The sequence below is a fragment of the Agelaius tricolor genome, unplaced genomic scaffold (genome assembly GCF_023055355.1).
Source record: "Agelaius tricolor isolate 1412-34295 unplaced genomic scaffold, bAgeTri1.0.p SCAF_25, whole genome shotgun sequence".
Classification (NCBI taxonomy): domain Eukaryota; kingdom Metazoa; phylum Chordata; class Aves; order Passeriformes; family Icteridae; genus Agelaius; species Agelaius tricolor.
Window position 1 is genome coordinate 3577322 of NW_027269285.1, and position 21465 is coordinate 3598786.

The following is a 21465-nucleotide window of genomic DNA, read 5'->3' on the forward strand; positions in this document are numbered from 1 at the left end:
AATAATTTCTGATTTGTTCAAGGTTTGTCCAACATCCCAAGAACTTTGGTCTAATTGCTTCCTACTTGGAACGAAAGGTAAGATATTTTTTAATATAAATAGAGCTCAGGGTGGCATCCTTAACTTTCCAATATCATTATAAATAGAAACTTTTTTACTTTAGTCTGGGGGCTGAATAGTTTTAAGTGTTTGGAGAAATTAAAAACTCAAATCTTTTCATTAGGAGTAAACCCTACTTTCTCCTGCTTTTTTCACTTTAGAATGTTCCTGACTGTGTATTATATTATTATTTGACCAAGAAAAATGAAAATTATAAAGCCCTTGTGCGAAGGAATTATGGCAAACGCAGAGGAAGAAACCAGGTACAGTGAATTTATTCATCACTTGGGTATTGTTATTTTATTGCTTCTTATTTACAACTGTTTCATTATCTGAGATAGCAACATATTTTAAGCATTGGGGGGAAAGAATTATTTTTCCTTTATTGTATTGTTGCCCTTTTAAAATTTAAGTGATCCTGACCTCAAGGGTGTTGTTGATTTTAATTCTCTGAAATATCTTCTTCCTTTGCACATTTCTTACTTGGTTTAATATGACACTTCATTTTCTTTGAGGACTCTGCCACAGATATTGAGGTTGAATCCATCCATCCACTCCTATGTTGGAGCCAAGAGAAATTAGGTTTAGCATGTGACTTGCAGTGGAAAATATATAATCAGTTCATAATGTCAGTGTTTGTCAAAAAACAGAAATTAATAGTGATCTTTATTTGGTGGTCAGGCTCAAAGTCCAAGTGGAACTTCAGAGCCAGAAGAAAGAGACCAATTTAATGCATGTGAATAAAAAATCCTGCTGATTCAGGAAGTGTTCCTTTGGAAGTCTTCAGAGAGAAAAAGAGCAGCATTTTATGTACCAAAAGCTTATAAATACATGTGCTGGGCTAGCAGGGTTAATGTGGGTATTGGAAAACCTGAAAAAAATAACCCTGAAACTCTGAGACTGCATAACTCTGCTCTGCAAGCCAGTAAATGCAGTAAATACTGCACTGAAATACACAAATACTGAGTGTTCTCTAGGAGTCCCAGTACAAATATATTTTTAATATAAAATTTTTGCAAACAGCTTCAACTGAGGAGTGGATCCTGTTCAGTAGAAACAGCCATGGGGTTGTGCTTCTGTGGGGCTGTTGTTCTTAAACCTTTGGAATGATGGGCTGGTGTTGTGCCAGAGGAGTCCTGGCATGGCAGAGCACCTTGTCTGTACCCACAAATGATGGATTGCTTAGGATAAGGTCATTGTCATTGTGCACAGGATTTCACCCAGCTTCTGGTCTGATAGGAGAGATCACTGGAAATAACTTCAATTTTGCCAGGACTTCTGCTAGATTTTCTAAGTCTGATAATCCTTTTTAAAGGGAAAGGTCATTGCTGTTGGTGTAGTGGCTGGGGAAGGATTGCAGTTAAAGTCTGGATGTGTGGCAAATGAAAAGAAGAAGGAAATAAATGTGGACAGTCACTGTGGACCCTTGGCAGAGGTAGTGCTGCCATTTGGAGTGGCTCAGCTCCCTGTGCCACTGCAAGATGAGGTTGGTGTGGCCATGGGAAGTGTCACATGTTGAGGGGTGAGGAGACACAACTGCCTCAGCCTAGGGCAGTGGAACTGGAGATTATGAGATATTTAGAAAGTCATTGTTGTATATTTAAATGTCTTTTCCACATTGTTAAATGTCAGAATATTTGAAATGTTAGAATTAAAAATTTGGATGGACTTTTCTATCCATAAATGTTTTCCCTGGATAATGTATATAGGATAAAGATTTTGATTCCAGCTTTAGACACAAGGGCATGGATTTGCTTGGTGAACTCAGCTCAAGGTGCTCTGCCTGACTTTGTGACTGCTCCTGTGAGTGCTGATTTATATGTGAGTAACTGAATACATCAGTTGGAGCACTGAAGGTTTGTTCAGCTCAGATTACTTGCTCTTGGAATTGCAGCAGAGTTGTACTCTGTAATTGCTGGTTGTTGATCCACTCTGAGTGCTACAGCAGATCCCTAAACTTTGGGCAAGGCTGGCCAGGCTTCATGTGTGCTCTGTGAAGGATGCAAGAAAGTGCCAGGTTTTTAGCTCTGAGAGGGTTGAGCTGGATTTGCCAACTCAAGGAAATACTCTCAGCACTCTAAAAGGGAAATTTTACCACTTCTGGAAGCTTAAATTCAGAAGTATTGCAGTTAGCATGTTAATAGTAAAGAACTACATGGTGCAAAAAATCATATTTGTATTTATAATTTTATTTATTATTAATTAGCAACGTCTATAACAGCTAGTAAAAAAGAACTTGAGAGGGTTGAACTGCCTGGCTTGCCAGAACTTTTATCTTACAGATGCAGAAAGCAGCTCACCCCTTCCCCCTCCCGTGCCCCAGCTTTGTTTGAAGCTGATATTTTTCATATCTCTCAGGAGCAACCTGAAACTTTCTTGCTGATTGGCAAACACAAGTCATGTAAGATTTATGAGGTGCTCCAGGATGGGCTTAGGCCAATAACAGGTGCTTCAGCTTAAACTCTTAATAGTTCATATATTTTTGTAAAGTAGAAGGCAAGCAAGTGGAATATTGCAGTGGAGGAGATATTAATCATGGTAAGGACATTGAAGTCCTTCAGAGAATGCAGTGAGCACAACTGGGCTCAGGTTTCAGTGTGGGGGGTTCCACATGAGAGAAACTGAGTGCTGGAGCAAGGTTGTGAAGAGATGCAAGGCTAATAAAATTCTGATGTGTGTTTGTCCTCAAACAGATCTAAAAAGGGCTTTTTATAAAATGCTGCCTGAACTGTTCCAGAGTGTCACAGAGGCAACTGAACAAATGTGTCTTAAACCAAAGCTTGTCAAATGTAGAGCAAGTTTTTAACACAGAACTGAGAGAAAGCCATGGCTGTATGGTGCTTTAACTTGCCTATCCCTGGAAATGTTCAGGATAGGGCTTGGAGCAGCCTGGTCTGGTGGGAGACATCCCTGCCCATGGCAGGGGGTTTGGAATTGGATGATCCTTAAGGTCCCTTTAAACTCAAACCATCCTGTGATTCTATGATTCCAGAGAATTCCTTGAATAAGTGGTTTAAAGCAGGTTTCTCTAAGTGCAGTTTTACATGAGTGTGGTGGCCAAGCAGTGCTCAGTGCTGGCCGTGTCCCTGCAGCGTGTGTGGCTGGCAGCAGGTGGGAGGCCAGGGATGAGAGCAGACAGAAATTCAGGGCTGTGTGTGACGGGGATCACCTCTGGTGACTCCAGGGAGATTAGAGGGTGCTGTGTGAGAGGGGCAGCACTGCTGCAGGAGCTTAAGTGGCAGAATGACACCATTTCCTGGAATAAACACGTTGCTGGGTCAGGCAGCCTCTGCTAAGGAGCTCTGTGATGTTGCTGCTGGGTGGGTTTTGCCCTTTTGAGCCGTGCCCTGAGCTCAAGCCCATCCCCTTTGTGGCCAGTAAAAGTTTCAATCAGCAGATGAATGTGCAGGAACGTCGCTGACCGAGGCTTCGACTCCTTCAAGGTTTGTGTTTATGCATTGATTATGCAGCTTAAATAAAGTTATGGGTAACAGAGAACCAACCAAGTGATGTTAACTTGTCCTATTAAGAACAGGATTGTCAACAGCTGTTTTCTAAATAGATTAGATGTAAAATAATTTTCTTTCATTTTTTTTTTAATGCAGTTTTAACTCCTTGTTTTCAGGTCAGTCTATCTAGCAAGGTGGAAATAATTTATCTTAGCACGTCTCTGACATCTTGCTTGAAGGAAGTCTTTGCATAATCAATAACCAGCACCTTAATTGCTAATAATTTGCAGCAAGATGATAGTGGTTAGTGTTTAGGGTTTCTGCTCCAGTTCACATTGTTAAAATGTCAAAACCAAGTCAGTTTGTGACTATTTCCAGCCTCAGTTTAGTTAGTGAAACAGTGACACCTGCTGCTGCACTCATAGGGAGGTTGCTTCCTCTGTGAAAAAGAAAAGCCTATTTTGGGGAATTTTTCAGTAGACTGTAAAATCTGAGTTCATGAAGTGCTAGAACAGCAATCTTGTAATTCTCTGTCCTTGTCTTGTTGTTCTCTGTCCTTGTGTTTCCATGAATTGCCAAATGTACTCTGGGTATCTGTTTGAGACAAGCACAGTGCTTGTAAAACTGTCATCTCAGCAGAGAAAAGAGTTTTTGTTGGCTCTTTTAATAATTCTTTCTGTAAACTCGCTGGAAATCTAAGTCTAAAATTCCCAAGCCAATTTTTTTAACAATTATATTTCTTAAATACTAGTGGCAGTTCTGAGAAAGCCACTCAGAGTTGCTGATAACTTTCATGCTCCAAGACCTTCTGCTCCCCAGTTGTAAGATCATGTTTCACTATAAAATGCATGAAGTTAAAAATAGAATTGGAGAGGAGCAACACCCTCACTGCATGGGTCAAACCTCCCTAAGCACTTCTAAAATTCAGCTGTTCATTTTTAGTGGGCCACACAGCAGCCAGTGTGTGATTGTACACAATCACCTCCATGCTCATGCTGCAGAAACCTCCTGTACTTCCATGGAATTGATATGATATAAAGCAGAGTTCTTCTGTTCTTATGCTGACCACTGTGCAGTGCCTGTAACTTAAAATATTATCAAGTGGGAAGTAAGCAGCATCAGTTTTTGTGCTGCTCTGAGGACAAGATGCTGCACCTTTGTCTGATCAAATTATCATCTAAATCCTATTCCATTTCAGCAACAGATTGCTCGTCCTTCTCAAGAAGAAAAGGTAGAAGAAAAGGTAGAAGAGGAAAAATCAGACAAATCAGAAAAAAAAGAGGAGGAAAAGAAAGATGAGGAGGAGAAGGATGAGAAGGAGGAATCTAAGTAAGTGTGTATGTGCTGAAATGCATGAATTCACCCTAGATTGCAGGTTTTGGCAAGGATCAGAACAGGATTTGCATTAGCCTGCCAGTGAAATCTGAACTGAAAACTATTCCTTTTGTGTATGAAACAATTTTTTTGGACATACAAATTTCTCTGTCTTGTTGAGTTAAACAGATCAATGGAAAAAGTAATGGAATTATTATTTTGCACATGTAATCATTTCCATATCTTGTTGATTTGGGCTTTTCTCATATGTTCTATCACACATGAAGTGTTCATATTTTCTTTGAAGTTGACAAAATCATGTATCTGTGTTACTGGCTGGCAACTGGAAGTTGTGGGCAATAAGTGAATTCTGTTTCACTAAAAGCATCTTTTGAATTTGTGGAGTTTTGTTTGTGTCTGTTGATATTCAGGAATATCTGCTCACAATGGCTCTCTGAATGTGACTGAATTATATTTTCCCTATTCCCAGAGAGAATACCAAAGAAAAGGACAAAACTGAAGTTGCACCAGAGGAAACAGAGGAAAGGGAGCAGGCAGCTCCTCGGGGCCGGAAAACCGCCAACAGCCAAGGTCGGCGTAAGGGCAGAATCACCAGGTCAATGACAAATGAAGCTGCACAGGCAAATGCTGCTGCAGCTGCAGCCACTGAAGAGCCACCACCACCTCTGCCACCCCCACCAGAACCTTGTGAGTAGCATTTGCAGCACTCCCAGCTGGTGTAGGCTCCTCACTGACACGGGCATGCAGTGCACTTCTGTTTTCCTGTTTAATATTCCAGCTTTATTCTTAGCCCTGCTTATAATTTTGTGACTGTGTGGAGCTGCTAAACTTCACAAGTGTAACTTCATGAATAGTGCATGTGCAATCAGCTGACTGTTAGAATGATGATGATGATGTGAGGGGAGAAAAGGCAGCTCAGCCCTTGTGTGGTAACACCTTGTCTCCCTGGGCAGGTTCATGATGGGGCTGCAGAGATCCAGGTGCCCGTGACACAGATTCACTTACAGGCTGCAGCTCACTGAGGATGCTCTTAAATAATTGGCCTGATATTTGAGTACTTCAGGGAGTTTCATAAGCTGAAATAGATCTTGGCACGTTGTTGTTTCTGCATTAGATGGCAAGAGGCTTTTTAAAAATGAAATGTTACTTTCTTGGCTGGTATGGTTAAAAAAGATGATGCAGTCTCTGAGTGTATTTTGGAAAAGTCTGACCTACTTTGTGTTGATGCAGAAATACCAGAATATCTTGTGGCTGGTAAATAATTATCCAGGATGGCAGGGCACGGTGTGGTTTTTTCTTGCAGTGCTCTGCTGTGGCAAATTTTGTTGCTCCTCATGCTTCAGCTGAGTAGTTACAGGCAGCTGCTATTCTAGAGCTTGTAACAACTCTTCTGTTACTCAGATGTTCTGCCTATAAAGAACAGAGTAAGTGGGCACATCAGGTCTTGTATAACTGTCAACAACAGAGATTGTGAGAAACATTCTTGCTCCATTGATACAGTGGGGTTTTATAAGTCTGAAGCAATAGTGGGTTTTGCTTTTGTTTTATTTTGAAACCATTTTTGAAGGATTTTCTGAAAAGCCTAAAATATTTTTTCAGTGGATAAGATAACTTATAGTGTCCTATTTTTGAGGTTTGTTAATGGAAGCTGTTGCAGGGTCTTTGTTACATGCTGTGTGTAATGGCAGATTTTATAGAAAGGAAATGGAGACTGGTGCAGCTCAGTGCTGTTCAGAAATTTAAACAGAATGATACAAAATCCAGAGGAGTGAATGAAAAGCATTAAAGCACTTTGTATCAAATCATACTTAGTTTCCTGCTTGCTTTTACTTATTGGGGTTTTTTGTTTTCTTTTCTTTTTGTCCATTTATCCAGTTGGAGACTCAGTTAATACAGGAATAGTAGATTTCTTGACAACCACTACCCAATAAATAACCATTCCAGCAGTGAGACAGCACTGAACTAGCTTAGAGCATATTGGATTGCTGCTTTTACTAGCTGATGGTAATTACTGACATTTTAAATAAAATTTTAGTGATAAATGCATCTAAGTTACTTACAAATCTTCCTTGACAAAGAATTAATCTCAGTTTTGTAGGCAGAATAGTTTTGAAGAGTTTTCTCTGCTGAGTTTTTGGTTGTTCCTTCTGTATCTCTGACTTGGTTTAATGGAGATTGACTGCTTCCCTCTGACAAGAGAGCTTTCCCCAGTGGCCTGAGCAAGGCATAATGTAAATAGATTTCTTGACTATGGGATTCATAATTGGTGCCATGATAATGAATCCTGGTCTTTTCTCTGCTCAGTGTCTTTGTATCTCTTTCAGCTTCTACAGAGCCTGTGGAGACATCCCGTTGGACAGAAGAAGAAATGGAAGTTGCTAAGAAAGGTAAACCTTGTAAAGCCTTTGACTTCCTTCTAGATACTTGCATTTGCAAAATTTCAAGGATTCACTGAATCACTGAATATATTTGCTGTGACTTTTGCCAACACTATGCTGATTTGAAAATTGCTGTTGGTTTTTTTGTATAAAAAGAAAAAGCAAGCAGCTTTAAGAGACAAAATCATCTTTTGAGACTTATGTTGACTCTTTTCCTGTGGGTTACTTAGAACTGTTTGGACAGCAGTACTTCTCTGTCTTGCCTTCCCCTAGGCATTGTTGTTCCATTTATTGAGGTTTGGATAGCTGAGCTATTGATCACAGTAAATATTGGCTCTTTTATGTCTGACCAGGTCTAGTGGAACACGGGCGAAACTGGGCAGCGATTGCCAAAATGGTTGGGACGAAAAGTGAAGCTCAGTGTAAGAACTTCTACTTCAACTACAAAAGGAGACACAACCTGGACAGTCTCCTCCAACAGCACAAACAGAAGGTGAATGCTGTGGACATTGAGTATTTTGCAGGAGAAAACTTGGGTTATTTCTGAAGTCGTGCATCACACTTCACTAAGGCTGTTTTGCAATCTCCACTGATTTCCTTTTCTACTTGTTTTTATGTTGTGACATAAATCTCCTAGCAAGCGTGTCTGGTGCTCACTGACCTGTGACAGTAACCACTTCTTGCTTTAAAGTGCAAGAGAAGGTTTTGTACTTAGGTAAAACACTTGAGCCTGAAGAGTTCTTCAGTGTTCTGAAAGTCACGTTCCTCACCAGTGCATGAGCAGCTGTGGATGTACAACAGCTCCTGAAACACAGCAAGCACTGACCTTACCAAACAGAGCAGGACAGGTGGCAGAAGTCCAGGAACTGAAAGTCTGGGGGCATTGAAAGTAGAATGCTGTGTGTTGGAATCCTCTAAGCTGCAGTACTACTCTCACTGAGGTGAAGAACCTCAGGGTCTGTTTGCTGCAATTGTTCTGTTGTCCCCCAAAAGCGCTGTGAGACCGCGGTTGGTTCCCAAACTTGGTTTTGGTCAGGAGCAGCAAAAGTTGGCCTGAAGTTGGAAAAAGTGTCCCCTTGTGAATGACTGTGCTAAACAGAGATTCTCTCTCCTTCATTTCAGCCTCAGATTGGTAAATGGGGATGTGGTAAAAGGCAATAATTGTGAATTTTCAGTACATTGTCAATGCTGTGTCTTCCTCAGTCTTCGCGAAGGCCCCGAGAGGAGCGAGATGTGTCCCAGTGTGAGAGTGTGGCTTCCACTGTGTCAGCCCAGGAGGATGAAGACATTGAAGCATCCAATGAAGAAGAGAACCCAGAAGACAGTGAAGGTAACTTTTCTGGGAAGGAAACTGGTGTGTGCACAGAAAGGAGCCTATGGTTTGTGCCAATTATATGCTCAGAAAACTGTGTTCCACTTCATGATGTTGTTGTTGTTGTTGTTCAAATGCTCTTTCAGTTGAGTTTCAGCAACTTGAATTCGCTCAAGGGGATGCAGCATTTTTAGAATTTAGCAGCCTAAAGATGTTTGCTGCTTAGTATTTTGAGATGCTTTGATTATGCTGTCATCTGGAGTGCTGAAACAAGTTGAATCAAATAAATGTAACCTTTGGTAGTCAGTAGTCTCAGTAATGCTTCAGACAAGCATTCAAGTGGTGGTTTTTTTTTTTTTGGTTGTGGTTTTTTTAATACATATTTGTTGGTTGCAACTGCTTATTTATAGACACTCAACATCAGTCAATCTTGGCTGGTCTTTTGTGGAGCAAAAGGCAATAGAATTCATAAACAGTGAATGAGACAAGATGAGTAAGTGTTGGGTTTTGAGTAGTAGGTATTTTTTAGTTGCAGTATTTCTGTAATTCAGCCAATTGTCCATTTCTATTATAAGTCAAAATTGTTGTTGCAGATGGATTGGTTAAAGTTGATGGATCCTTATTGCACCCAAATTTTCAGATTTCATTGATTGAACCTTCATGGCAAAACATTTTTTCCCCAGGTGCTGAAAATAGTTCTGATACAGAAAGTGCTCCATCTCCAACTCCAGCAGAACCTGCTAAACCAACTGAAGAAACTCCATCTGAGCCCACTGCTCCAAAAGTAACCACTGAGGCCCCAGCAGAGCAGGAATCTGCCATTAAACCTGCAACCAGCACATCTCCCTCCTTACCAGCCCAAAGTGTAACAACAGCTGAAACTCAGAACCCTGAGCCCCAGGTCAAGGAAGAAATAAACACTGAGGCTGAGGAGCCTATGGAGGTGGACAGTAGAAGCCATTCAGCTGAAGCTAAGCCTGTGATTACTCTTCCAGTTCATACCAAAGTAGAACCTGTAGAGACTGAAATGAGGCTACCAGAGAATATTCAAGTGAAAATAGAGAGTGATACCAAAGAGAGAGAGATGGAGAAACCCAAGGAAAAGTCAGAACCAGAGGAAATGGACTACAGCCTGCCCCAGCAAGTGACTGCAGCCAGACCAGAATCCCATTCAGATAATGACTCCAGTGCCACCTGCAGTGCTGATGAGGAAGTTGATGGAGAACCTGACAGGCAGGGGTGAGTAGGGCTTTGAATGGACAATCTCTGGAGCTGTTTCTCTTTTGGGAATGGCTGACACCACTGAGGGTATTTGAAGTCCTTTCAGTGTTCTGTTGGTGCAGTTCCTGTGTCACCCCAGCGTGGCACTGGAGCCAGTGCCCCCCTCCCTCTCAGTGGTTTAATATACACACAGTGCCAGGGATAGATGTTTAAATGTCAAAAGTATCCAGTGTCATGGAGTGCATGTGGGCTTTGGAAGAGTGCAGGTGATGGTGTTTGTGCACTCCCTGCCTTTTCAAACATCATCTTTCCACAAATGTCTTAGCCCTCCATGGGAAATAATTTTGTTGTAGACTATTGTTTCTTTTCTGTGGACTAAATACATGTAGTCCTTCCTACCCTTGGTGTTTTTCCAAAGCACTCTCTACAAAGAAGGTTGCATTGATGTAAGTACTGCACACTTAAATTTCTGATGTGGGAGATTCTGAGCTCATATTTTGGTATTTCTGTGTATTATGAAAATGTAGCAGCATCTGTTGCCTCCTCTACCATATGTGCTGTGGGACAAAACACAACATGGTTCTGACTTTTCAGCTCTTTGTCCACTTTGATAATTGTGTTGGTTTTTTTGAATTTAAGAGTTGTGGCTGTAATTTTTTTAAGATGTATAATCTTGCTCCTTTTGGTGATATTTTCCCCTTCTGTCTCTTTTTCCAGTATCTTCAGCAGAGAGTCAAAGCCCTCACTGTTAAATCCCACTGGGTCAATCCTGGTATCATCCACAATAAAGCAAGGGCAGATGGACCTGCAACAGCTTCACCACCGAGCTGCTGTCATCCCACCTATGGTATGGGCACTTTTCATTGAGTTTTGAAGGAGTGTTTGTTACCCCTAAATCTAGTCAGGAAAAAAAATGTTAAACAAATAAAGAAAAATATGATTTGCTTTATTATTGTATTTTTCATGGGGAAAGTAGGTTAAGTACAACCAAGCAGCTTAAAACCAGGTGTGAATCTTTTGAAACCCCCAGACTGCAGGGGGTAGCTGAGTTCCACAGCTCCTCCATAAAGTGCCTGTGAGGGGGTCCCTGGCATTGTCCCCTTGCTGTCCCCAGGTTTCCTGCAGCCCCTGCTCTGTCCCTGTGGGCACCCCAGTCAGTGGTTATGCCCTCTACCAGAGGCACATCAAGGCCATGCACGAGTCAGCCCTGCTGGAGGAGCAGCGGCAGCGCCAGGAGCAGCTGGACATGGAATATCGGAGTGCTGTGAGCCCCTGTGGCACCTCCAAGAGCCCCAGTGTGGAGTGGGAAGGTTGGTGTTCCTCAGCTGTGCTTTGTTTCTGTGTGGTTCACTGCTGCCTCGTTGGACAGTGACAGTTTAGTGTGATAAGGAACTGATAATGAACTTGCTGGAAGGGACCTGTCCCCTCTGCTGCACTTACTGTTGAACAGCTGCCTTGTAACCCCTTTATATGAAGGCAGAAAACTGGTTCTGTTTGGGCCAAACCCAAAAATGAGTTGTTCCTACAGAGAAAGATGGAGCATGGATGGAGAGAAAGATGGAGCAGATGATTCTGTTCTAAGGGAGCCCTTCCAGAAGCTTAAGGTGTAGGTGGGAGTGTGTACTCCATGCAGTAAAACATTCATCTTAACTGTGCTCAAACATGGACACTGGGCACTGAAAGAGGGCACAAAAGTTTGGTGGAACACATTAATACTTCTTTTTAATTGCACTGTTTGTACCTGATGGGTGTGTCTAACATTGGAGTAGTCCCTTCTTTAAAACTGTGCTGTGAATTGACTCCAGTTTCTAACCCAGGGTTCTTCTATTTCTGATTACTTCACCCCTCCCAGGAAAACCAGTGGCCTATATGCCTTATGCTGAGGTCAAGAGAATAGAACAGGAAGCACAAGTGCAAAATCCAGCCACAAGGTCAGCATCACCCTATAGGTTATCTCCAAGAGAAGTCAATAAAGCCTCTCCCCAGCCTGAGATGAATGCAGCTCGCTACAGTGTCCCTCCAGGTAAAGATTTGGAGCATGAAATTATCCTCTAAACACTTTGTGAGTTAATAGAAGAAAGATCATTTTCTGTGTGTGCATGTGAATAGCTGCTCAGTGTTCTTCTAGCCCAGTGAGGCTGTACTGTGCTATTTCTGTTCACACTGCAGTGTTTAATGTACAATTTTTCCCCTCAAGTTCTCCAGCCAGCCCCTCACCAGGTGATAACCAATATTCCTGAAGGAGTTCGCCTGCCCACAACCAGACCCACCAGACCACCACCACCTCTCATTCCATCCTCCAAAACCAGTGTGCCATCAGAAAAACCTTCCTTCATCATGGGAGGCTCGATCTCACAAGTAAGAGAATTATTATTTGAAAATCTGTCTTGCTTTTTTTTTTCTTCACTTTCTCCAATCTCCAACTTTTTGTACTCAGTTATGGAGTCACAGCATTAACCCTTAAGACCTACCTGTACATATCATTCTAAAAGTCCAAAGGAGCTTTAGAAATGGAACATTTACCCCCATTTAAGGGCATGGATATCCAGTTTAGGTGACCTGCATCTCCAAACTACCAGCGACACTCCACTCCTGCTGCTCTGTGCTTTGGGACATGGCAGTGAGGCACTGTAGCAATTTCCAGATAGGATCACACTAATTTTAGCATTCTCCTGTAAACAGAGATGTGACTCCTCATTCCAGAAACAAGAATTAACATCTATTTGTTGTTTCAGGGAACACCTGGCACTTATTTAACATCCCACAGTCAAGCTTCCTACGCCCAAGAAACTGCAAAGCCATCAGTGGGTTCTATATCCCTTGGGCTGCCAAGGCAGCAAGAGTCAGCCAAATCTGGTAAGGAAAGAAAAGCTGACATGTTTTATACAGACTATTTAATGATCCATAATTAAAGGAAATTAAAAAACCTCAACCTTTTTCTCTTTCTTCTCCTCAATAGCTTCTCTGCCCTATATCAAGCAAGAAGAATTCTCACCCAGAAGCCAGAATTCCCAACCTGAGGGACTCCTGGTCAGGGCACAACACGAAAGTGTCGTGAGAGGTAAAGAAAGTCACACAGATTAAAAAACTCTTGTCAGAGCCTGAGAAACCCCAGAGAATTAACTGCTGAGGTGCTATTTAAAAGTATTCTATGATTATATATATATCATAAGATTACAGGATTAATTTGTTCCCTGTTTTCCAAGGCATGTGTATTTGTAGCTGGCTCCTCCTGTCTGCATGGCTCACTTAAAAATATTTCTTATGAGCCATGCCAATTTCAAAATAAAGTTGCTCGCTACAGCAAATTCATCAGAACAAAATAAATTAACTGCTGTAAGTTAATGCTATAAAATACTTAGAGTCTGTAAAAGGCTGTGTTAAAAGAGGAAATAGCCTAACTGCCTCATATGCCAGCTGTTAAATTGAAATTTCCCCTGTATTTTAATGTATACTAACAGTTCTCAATAGAATTTTTAATTATTTCAAAGGGAATGGATTTTTTTTGTTTTCTGATTTATCAGGATGTCTTTATTTCAAATCAGGTACCACAACAATACAGGAGGGGAGTATAACACGAGGAACTCCAACCAATAAAGTTTCAGTTGAGACCATTCCTTCTTTGAGAGGCTCCATAACTCAGGTATTTTACCTTTGACTGCTGGGAAGGCTGTAGCAAAACAGATCTTCATCTTCAGACTATCATTGTGAATGTATTTGCATGTCTAAAAAAGTAAATTATTATCACAGGGTAGGAACTGCCTTAGGAAAAGAACTTTCAATCCAATCAGATGTTCAAACCCCACTATTTGAAGTCAGCATTACCGTGATTTCATCTTCATATATATGAGTTTTCAAATAAATAATACCAGAGCCTTTGGTAAACCTAACTGAAGGAAACTTTCCTGAAAATTGCATCACACCTGAGTTCAACTATTCAAACCAAGTGTAACCAGTCTTGTGCAGATTCTATTTAAATCCAAGAAGGGAAATTCTTTTGTCTTACCATTTTAAATGCTGCTGTTTTGGTTGGTTTGGCATCCCTTTGTACAGGGAACAATTGCCTCAATTCTGCTTTGAGATGAGAAGGGAAGGTTCCATTGCTTTGGACAGAAATAAAACCTAATGGCACCATGTGGTATATGTTATCTTCCCCCCAGATGGTATTTATAGGTTAAATGTTCCAGGTTGTAAATGCACTGGTAATATTGTTTAACAAGGTAGCAGAAATAATCTCACTCATATTTAGGTTAAGTGTCTATAATAGAGGCAGAAGTTTAAGCCATACTTGATAAATTAGTTGGTATTATAGGCCTAAGAATTTTTGGGGGGTTTGTTGTATTTCCCCTTCACTCTCCCTGCTCCCTAAAGACTCAGGGGCTGTGAGTTCTGTGCCTTGATTGCTGTGCTGGGTTTGCTCCCAGGGTACCCCAGCTCTGGCCCAGCCCGGCATCGCCGCCGACGCGCTGCTGAAGGGAACCATCACCCGCCTGGCCACCGAGGACAGCAGCCCCGAGAAGTGCAGGGAGGAGGCCTCAGCCAAGGGCCACGTCATTTATGAAGGCAAAAGTGGGCATATTCTGTCTTATGATGGTGAGTATTTGTGTATTCTACCTGATCCAAGTCAGGTTCTGCTTTGATAACCCATAGCTGAAATGTTTCTGCTTCCAAGCAGATGCATGTTTAAAATATAGTTCAGCTATTCCTTTGCCATTTATTTCCTATCTGTCATTAAATTGTATTGTGAAAGGGTAAATAACCCTTTCAAAATGACCTGTATTAAAATAAAAATAAATGTATCTTTAAACTTCAGTTGAAATATTGATAAATTAGTAACTTAACAAGTAACTTTCTGACACACTATAAAGTATCTTTTTAAGATTGATATTTAATGTTACAATATTATATTGAATTTGTGTAGGTTAATTATTAATGACCTGTGGTCTCATTAATGTAATATTCATGTGTCCTTTTTTGTTGCCCACATTTCCTGACCACACTCTTGTACATTTTGCCAGCTATTAAAAATGTCCGTGAAGGAACAAGGAGTCCCAGAACTGCTCATGAAATTGGTTTAAAGAGAACCTATGATACAATGGAAGGAAATATAAAGCAGGGGATGTCACTGAGGGAGTCTCCAGGGTCTGCACCACTGGAAGGTAAAAACAGCTGCTTCCAAGGTGTTTTATCTTTTATCCATTAATGTAAGAGCATTTAGAGTTTTTTTAGGGTGCAGACTAACAGAGAAGTTAGATTTAAATCACACTAATGACCAAATCCATGCAATAGCACTGCAGTTAGAGCGTGCTGGAAACAGGACTGGAGTAGATCCCAGTTTTCTTTTCTGTTTTGCCACAACTGCTGCTACTGCAGGTGACATTTCCTGCTCTCAGCACATCTGACAGATGTTCCTGGCTCTCCACAGTCCCAGTGGTCCTGTGGAGCTCAAACACTGGGTCACACCAGCACAGCCTCTGCCACACCCTTTAGTTAAATATTAATGTCACACTGCCCTGACCTTATGCATTCCTGCAAAAAACCTCTTTGAACTGCAGGATCCTGCTTCAGGGCATCCCCAGTGCTGTGGTGTTTTAATAAACTGTAATCAAACAAAGCCTGCAGAGGCCAAGGCAGGTCATTATATAACTTTTCTGATTGTTTTGTAAAAATACAAATGCAAGAAAATATTTCCTACCTCGACCATGGAGCCTGGCTCCTTAAAAGCATTTTGTCCCATTTTTGGGTAGCCCTTGGAGACTATTTTGTGGACATGTCCATCAGATGGAACAATGTGAATGTGGGGTTTGTAGGCTGCACACAGAAATTCAGTGTTGCCTCTAAGTTGCTGCTCTGGTACTTCCATGCTTTGTCTCATCACTGACATATTTTCTGTCTTCAAACTGTGGAAAATTTTGAGTGTTTTAAGCACTTTGTTTAGATTCTTACTGTAGGCACAGTAAATTCTCTCTTCCCCAATGATTCAGTATGAACTTTGATAATTTGGAGCATGCTGAGGCATATTTTGGAATTTTTTTTCTTGGTTCCACTTCCCACCATGAACACCTTTCTTTCTAGGCAAGGAAAGTGGAGTGTGAGAAAAGCAGTGACTGCTTTTGAAACAAAGGTTAAGCGTAATTATAAAAACACCTCCTGTTTTCTAAATATGTTAAAACTTGCAACTATGCAAGAGCACAAATACTTGAACTGAAAGATGTTTTTTTTAGGGCAGAAGGTGTTTATAACATGTTGCTGCAATGCCTGGCATACTGAGGCTTGGCCCTCTGGGCACTGCCAGGGTACAGATACCATCTCTCATGTGTGAGAAGGAGGGAGGGGGTTTGTTGGTTTGAAGGTTGGATTTTTTTTTAACACTTGTTTAATTCACTAAATTATTTTCATTTTAATTTTAGGTTTAATCTGCCGAGCGCTGCCTCGGGGTAGCCCACACGCTGAACTAAAGGAGAGAACAGTTTTGTCTGGTTCTATAATGCAAGGTGAGGTATTGCAGGCTTAGAAAGGGGAGCATTAATTAAGCCTCAAAAATCTGGATTTCTGAACCTTAAAGTTCTTATTAACTGTGGGAGCTGTGTTAAAAGTGGAGCTTATTTTATGAAAAGTTTTCAGAGCATAAATCAGCAGCTTTTTGATATGGTGTGTTCAAAGCTAGAGTGTAAACATAGATTTTATTTCTTATTGGAAAATAGACTTTTTAATATGAATACTTGGTAATCAGCACTTTTTAAAAATGAACACTAAAAACTCTGTAGATGCATTTATTTCTTTTGTTTCATACCTGAAATAACACGGGAGGTGTTCTGTAATCTATTGTTCAGTATTATTTTTGTGATAATTTTTTTAGACTTTGAGTATCTTAATCACAGACTACAGCAAACCAAAGTTTCACTGTTATATATAATTAATTACTCTGCTTATGAAAAAAGAGACTTAGCAGCTATTAATACCACTCATGTGACCCTTTCTTTCTATAAAAGGCACACCAAGAGCAACAGCTGAAAGTTTTGAAGAAGGTTTGAAGTACCCCAAGCAGATCAAGAGAGAGTCACCTCCCATCAGGACGTTTGAAGGAGCCATCAGCAAGGGCAAGCCCTACGATGGGGTCACCACCATAAAGGAGATGGGTCGCTCCATCCATGAGATCCCCAGGCAGGACCTCTTAAGCCAGGAGAGTCGCAAGACTCCTGAAATGGTGCAGACAAGCAGGCCAATCATAGAAGGCTCCATATCTCAGGTAAATACAGAAAGCACTGATACACTCACACAGGACTCAATCAGCTCAGGCTGTGCGAGTTTTTTCCACAACACGACCTTAACCTGAACTTTTCCTCCTCTTCAGGGCACACCCATAAAATATGAAAGCAACTCTGGCCAGTCTGCCATCAAACACAATGTAAAATCTTTAATCACTGGACCAAGCAAGCTGCCCCGGGGAATGCCTCAGCTGGAAATGGTGCCAGAAAACGTGAAGGTGGTGGAGCGAGGAAAATACGAAGATGTGAAGACCGGGGATGCCGTGCGGTCCCGTCACACGTCCGTAGTCAGCTCTGGTCCCTCTGTTCTCAGGTCAACCCTTCATGAAACTCCCAAATCACAGCTGAGCCCTGGGATTTATGATGATACAAATGCTCGGAGGACACCTGTGAACTATCAGAGTCCAATGTCCAGGAGTTCACCCATGATGAATAGAGTTAGTGAGGGTATGTCATTCCTGTCCACAATAAGACAAATGGTTCTATTATTTGAATGTTTTATGTACTCCATTCTTCTTTATTTTATTCTAGTGGCTTGTCTCAATTTGGAAGTTGGCTAGAATGAATTTTAGAATATATACATATAAGGAAATGAAAATCTGCCACAATAGAAGAGGGAAGTGGGAATGCAATTCAGTCCCAATTTGCATTTGACTATGGATCACATTGAAAGTGGTACCTACAAGGATAATGTTTAAGGGCAGAAGCTATTCCTGATCTTAAAATGTCTAGATGAGGAAGATGTTTTAGTGAAGTGCAAACAATCTTAAAGTACAGTTCTTTCAGCAGAAGTGTTTTGTGATATAAAATATTCTGTTCTTTGTTGTATTGCAGTCATTGAAAATGTTCCTTAGGAGCCAGTGTATTTTTACAGTTAAATTTCCAATAGAGAAATAGGCATTTTATTAACTTGGGTTTTTCATTGCTTTTAGCTGGAGTATCTTCTGGGAAGTCAGCAAATCATGAAAGGAAGAACACACTCACTCCAACACAGAGGGAGAGTGTGCCAGCAAAATCCCCAGTCCCAGGGGTTGATCCTGTAGTGGCTCACAGTCCTTTTGACCCTCACCACAGAGGAGCAACTCCTGAAGTCTACAGGGGTCACCTCCCTCCCCATTTAGATCCTGCTATGCCATTTCACAGGGCTCTGGATCCTGGTAAATACATTTGTGTTGGCTTTTTTTAGTTTTAGAAATACTATGAGCTTTGATGCACAGAAAGGATACTTTTATAAGGCAGTCAATGGCCAGTTATAAAGTTATGAGTATTTACAGCTATGGTTTGATATCAGTTTAGTGGTGATTTAATATCTAACCAAGATACTTAGTAAATTAGTATTGTATAATGTTGTAACTTCCCTTCAGAGCTGCCAACTTGCTTCTGTTTGGTTAAAAAGATCACAGTATTTATAGAAAAGTATTCATGGAATGTATTAAAAGCCTTCAGGAAAGCTTTACAAAGAAGGATGTGGAAGAGCATAGAGAATTAAAGTGTAATTCTATATAATTATATATAGACTTACATATTCTATATAAATCCTCTGTTCAAGACTGATTATTTTCACTGAAGAATTATCAGGTGGTATTAAATACAGTGACTTCCTTTTAACCTATCCCTCAGTTTACTTCTGTGAGGTATTTTCTAAGTTCTTTAGGTATTTCAGCCTTTTACATTTTCAGAATTTCAGGATTTATAGTTCTATTAAAGTCATCTCTCCAATCTGGATTGTTTAGCACTTTCAGTATGCACGCAGTGCAGAAATTCAATAAAACACCAGTATTAAAATGCTATTTTCACTCATTTGCCCCAACTAGAGAGACTTGATAGCACCTCTCATTGAAGCTTTACAAACACCTTGTGGTGGTGTTTGCAGGAGTCCCAGGATGAGGGAAGAGATGGGAATCTTGACTCCATGTTTCAGAAGGCTGATTTATTATTGTATATTATTATTATTATATATTATATTATATTATATTATATTATATTATATTATATTATATTATATTATATTATATTATATTATAAGAAAATGATATATTAAAACCATACTAAAAGAATAGAAGAAAGGACTTCTCAGAAGGCCAGCAAGGAAAGAAAAGGAATGATAATAAAATCTTGTGACTGTCCAGAGAGTCTGAGACAGCTGGACTGTGATTGGCCATTAATTAGAAACAACCACATGAGACCAATCACAGATCCACCTGTTGCATTCCACAGCAGCAGATAACCATTGTTCACATTTCATTTCTGAGGCCTCTCAGCTTCTCAGGAGAAAAGATCCTAATGAAAGGATTTTCCATAAAATATATCCGTGAACATTTTCTTTAATCCAGAATCCTCCTGCTTCCTAAACGCCTCCTTTTGCCTCCTTTCACCCTCAGCTGCTGCTGCTTACCTGTTCCAAAGGCAGCTGTCCCCCACGCCGGGGTACCCCAGCCAGTACCAGCTGTACGCCATGGAGAACACGCGCCAGACCATCCTCAACGACTACATCACCTCCCAGCAGATGCAGGTCAACCTCCGGCCCGACGTCACCAGGGGATTGTCCCCCAGGGAGCAAACCTTGGCACTGCCTTATGCAGGAGCACGAGGTGGGCCTGCCTCTCTTTCTGTAACCCTCTCCAAAGTGTGTTTTGGCTTTTTCGGATGCACTCATGTAAGGCCGTGTGTATAAATGGGTTTGTGATCGTGGATGTCTCACAGCTCATTTGGAAACTGCCTTTTGTGGAAAGGAAAACCACCTCTATAATCAATATTTTTTAAGGAGAAGTCTCTGAGAGTTACTGCTGTTCAAAAGCCAGATTGTTTTCTCCTCGTTTAAATTGATGATCAGAACCATATTTAGCTCACCATCAAACTTCAGAAAAGAGAATTAGATCAAAATGATAACTTCTTCAAAAAGAATATAAAAGCAACAGCCAGAAGTGTAATGTTTGTGATAACAATGCTGGTTTTATTTTTGGGTAATACCCAAAATTGCTAAAAGATAGGATTATTGAATAGAAGTGAAGTGCATTTTTCCAAATGGCAATTAAAGAGAGTGTTACAAATGCAAATTCTGACTTTGTATGTTCCTAAATTGCTGATTGGCAGATTTAAGGGAGTATAACCAGCTGGAATATAGCTCTACACTTGCCTTATTCTTGTATTTTCTACACCAAACATTCATTGCTGACTGTGTAGACCATGTCCTGGAGTGGCCATTCTCACATGTGTCATCTCCTGACAGGAATCATTGACCTGAACAATATGGCCCCCACTATCTTAGTGCCTCATCCTGGAGGAACCAGCACCCCACCCATGGAGAGAATCACATATATCCCTGGCACCCAGCTTACCTTCCCTCCCAGGCCTTACAACCCTGCTTCTCTGTCACCAGGTAAGAGCTCTCCTGGCTTGGTGATGGCTTTGATTGTCTGACATGCTGAGAGAATTGACCATCTTTATTCAGCTTTCATTAATGCCATCTTTTGATGTTTTCTCAGGAGATGCTTTTTGCATGCACCTCTCACTTGGATAGCAAAGGGGTTTTGATGATATCTCGTGTAGTTACAGTAGAAGCACTGTCAAATTCTGAATTTGCCACATTCTGTCAGGTCTTTATTTGTAGTAATTTGATTATAATTCACTAACCCCATTTTACATGTATTGAAGGGTAGAATTGGGGTCTAGAAGCTGTGTAGTTTCTAACTGTATAGCAACCACTTTAGTAAAAGGCTTTTGAGCCTTCCAGTATCATTGTGTGTTAAGCTTTTGTCTTCCTAGATAAGTGAATAGTCTTGGGTGGAATTAAAATGTATTTGGGAAATTTTGCTGCAAGTGTATGGCAAAATACATAGGCAAGTGTTTACATTGCCATGCTTCACTTAAGTAAATATTTTTGCTCCTTCATTTTACCTTGTGGACCTTCCAGGACACCCCACACACCTGGCAGCTTCTGCAGCTGCAAATGCTGAAAGGGAACGGGAAAGGGAAAGGGAGAAGGAGCGGGAAAGGGAGAGGGAACGTGAACGAGAGCGGGAAAGAGAACGAGAACGAGAGAGGGAGAGAATCACCTCAGTCCCTGCTGAACTGTATCTACGACCAGGTGAGGGCACATGGATACACTTGGATCACTTGTCTTGTACATTGTAACTGCTCATTTTATGCAGTCACTGTTTGCAAACACCATTTACAGTTTGCTTTTACTCTGCACTTCAGGCAGGTTCCTGTTGCCAGCAGTTCTGGTCATAATTGCAAATTCTGCAACTTTCTCTCAAAGCAATGTAGTGCCTAAAGAGGAGTGAATCCTCATTGTCACTGGCACAGCTTGCATGTCATGTAGAGCATTGTGAACAGATTTCAATCTTTAATACATACCATCACATCCAGAGTGCTGGAGACAGCTGGGAAGGGATGTGGAG

General features: G+C 41.0%; 1 protein-coding gene across 2 annotated transcripts in view; it reads left to right on the forward strand.

Moving 5' to 3' along the window:
* NCOR1 (nuclear receptor corepressor 1) overlaps nucleotides 1-21465 on the forward strand; it is a 55835-nt gene that overhangs the window by 25773 nt on the left and 8597 nt on the right. For both annotated transcript variants that reach the window (XM_071447955.1, XM_071447956.1), the window contains exons 13-36: nucleotides 23-77; nucleotides 261-362; nucleotides 4747-4877; nucleotides 5353-5570; nucleotides 7208-7270; nucleotides 7615-7754; nucleotides 8465-8591; nucleotides 9257-9812; nucleotides 10512-10641; nucleotides 10909-11104; nucleotides 11647-11817; nucleotides 11992-12152; nucleotides 12530-12650; nucleotides 12754-12855; nucleotides 13340-13437; nucleotides 14219-14387; nucleotides 14813-14953; nucleotides 16205-16288; nucleotides 16787-17043; nucleotides 17149-17509; nucleotides 17995-18219; nucleotides 19444-19653; nucleotides 20292-20441; nucleotides 20976-21149. In XM_071447955.1, coding sequence (XP_071304056.1) covers nucleotides 23-77; nucleotides 261-362; nucleotides 4747-4877; nucleotides 5353-5570; nucleotides 7208-7270; nucleotides 7615-7754; nucleotides 8465-8591; nucleotides 9257-9812; nucleotides 10512-10641; nucleotides 10909-11104; nucleotides 11647-11817; nucleotides 11992-12152; nucleotides 12530-12650; nucleotides 12754-12855; nucleotides 13340-13437; nucleotides 14219-14387; nucleotides 14813-14953; nucleotides 16205-16288; nucleotides 16787-17043; nucleotides 17149-17509; nucleotides 17995-18219; nucleotides 19444-19653; nucleotides 20292-20441; nucleotides 20976-21149 — 4142 coding nt within the window. The remainder of the gene's footprint in view (nucleotides 1-22; nucleotides 78-260; nucleotides 363-4746; nucleotides 4878-5352; nucleotides 5571-7207; nucleotides 7271-7614; nucleotides 7755-8464; nucleotides 8592-9256; nucleotides 9813-10511; nucleotides 10642-10908; nucleotides 11105-11646; nucleotides 11818-11991; nucleotides 12153-12529; nucleotides 12651-12753; nucleotides 12856-13339; nucleotides 13438-14218; nucleotides 14388-14812; nucleotides 14954-16204; nucleotides 16289-16786; nucleotides 17044-17148; nucleotides 17510-17994; nucleotides 18220-19443; nucleotides 19654-20291; nucleotides 20442-20975; nucleotides 21150-21465) is intronic.